The sequence below is a fragment of the Bison bison genome, unplaced genomic scaffold, assembly GCF_000754665.1.
Source record: "Bison bison bison isolate TAMUID 2011002044 unplaced genomic scaffold, Bison_UMD1.0 scf7180017847889, whole genome shotgun sequence".
NCBI classification, from domain to species: domain Eukaryota; kingdom Metazoa; phylum Chordata; class Mammalia; order Artiodactyla; family Bovidae; genus Bison; species Bison bison.
In genome coordinates, this window is record NW_011478462.1 from 92595 (window position 1) to 93693 (window position 1099).

At 58.3% G+C, this 1099-nt stretch overlaps 1 protein-coding gene across 1 annotated transcript in view; it reads left to right on the forward strand.

Moving 5' to 3' along the window:
* The window catches only part of MROH1 (maestro heat-like repeat family member 1), a 49931-nt gene that overhangs the window by 15241 nt on the left and 33591 nt on the right, over positions 1 to 1099 (forward strand). The window contains exon 4 of the mRNA XM_010844209.1: positions 651 to 782. Coding sequence (XP_010842511.1) covers positions 651 to 782 — 132 coding nt within the window. The remainder of the gene's footprint in view (positions 1 to 650; positions 783 to 1099) is intronic.

Below are 1099 nucleotides of genomic sequence, written 5' to 3' on the forward strand. Positions count from 1 at the left end.
GCTCTTCCGATCTCAGAACCCCTTGAAGCGGGAAGTCCAGCATAGGTGACCCACTCTGTCCTGTGGGTCAGTCCCGTTGTGGGGGACCGGGTGGTCGGCATTGTAGTGTCCGGTTGCCCTTGCGCAGGCCCAGTCCACCGTTCCTCTCATCTACCAGCTAGTGAGAGAGGACCTGGGTCCCTGTGGTAAGCAGAACGCCTCTGCTCCCTGCCCAACCATAGACTCCACTGGTCGGGCCCTGCTGAGACTGCACCAAGGGCTGTGCCAGCTCTGCCTCTCCTGGTCCCGGCTTCCGGGTTCTGTGACACTCCTATCTCCCTGTAGTGGGACATAATTTCAGTTTCCACAGTGCATGGTTTAGGCTCATTCCTAGGAGTTAGACTAAAAAAAGACCGTTTTTCTTTTTATTTGAGTTTGGGGCTCTCGTCTGTCAGCTGCCATTTCAGGGTTAGACAGCTGAGTCTTGACAGGGCCCCTGGGCTCCTGAACCAGTTTGATGACCCCTCCTCTCCAGCAAGGCCCCTTCCTGCGCCTGCCCCCACCCCCGCCACTGTCCCAGTTTAAGGAGACCAGGGCTCATTTCTGAGCTCAGGGAGGAGCCATGAGAGACAAGTGAGTCCCGGTCCTTCCTCCACCATCTCTCTCTACAGCTAGCTCATCCATACCGGACGATAATCCTAAGGGCCATGGAGATAGTCGTGAGCAATCACATCAGCGAGCTGGACAAGGACACGGCCAGGGCCATCATCCTCCTGGCCTCCAATGAGATGACCAAAGTGAAGGTGTGGGGGATACCTGCCCTGGCCTGGCTGACCTGCCCCTGGCTGGGTCAGGGAGCTGTTTTCTTCCCGAGTGCATTGAGAACATGGGTTTGTGTCTGGCTCCCTCAGGTCTGGCCTGTTGGTCCTGTGTACTGACTGCCCTTGTGGGGTGGGGCGGGTCACCCCGCCATCTCAGATGTAAGCCAAAGTGGAAAGCAGTGCTCCCAAGCTCTCAGGGCGTATGTAGGAGCACCAGGACCCCACTTGAGTGTGCATGGGCTCGGGGCTCAGCCTGGGGCCCTGCTCACAGCAGCCCGAGAGCGTCCTGAACACTGGCG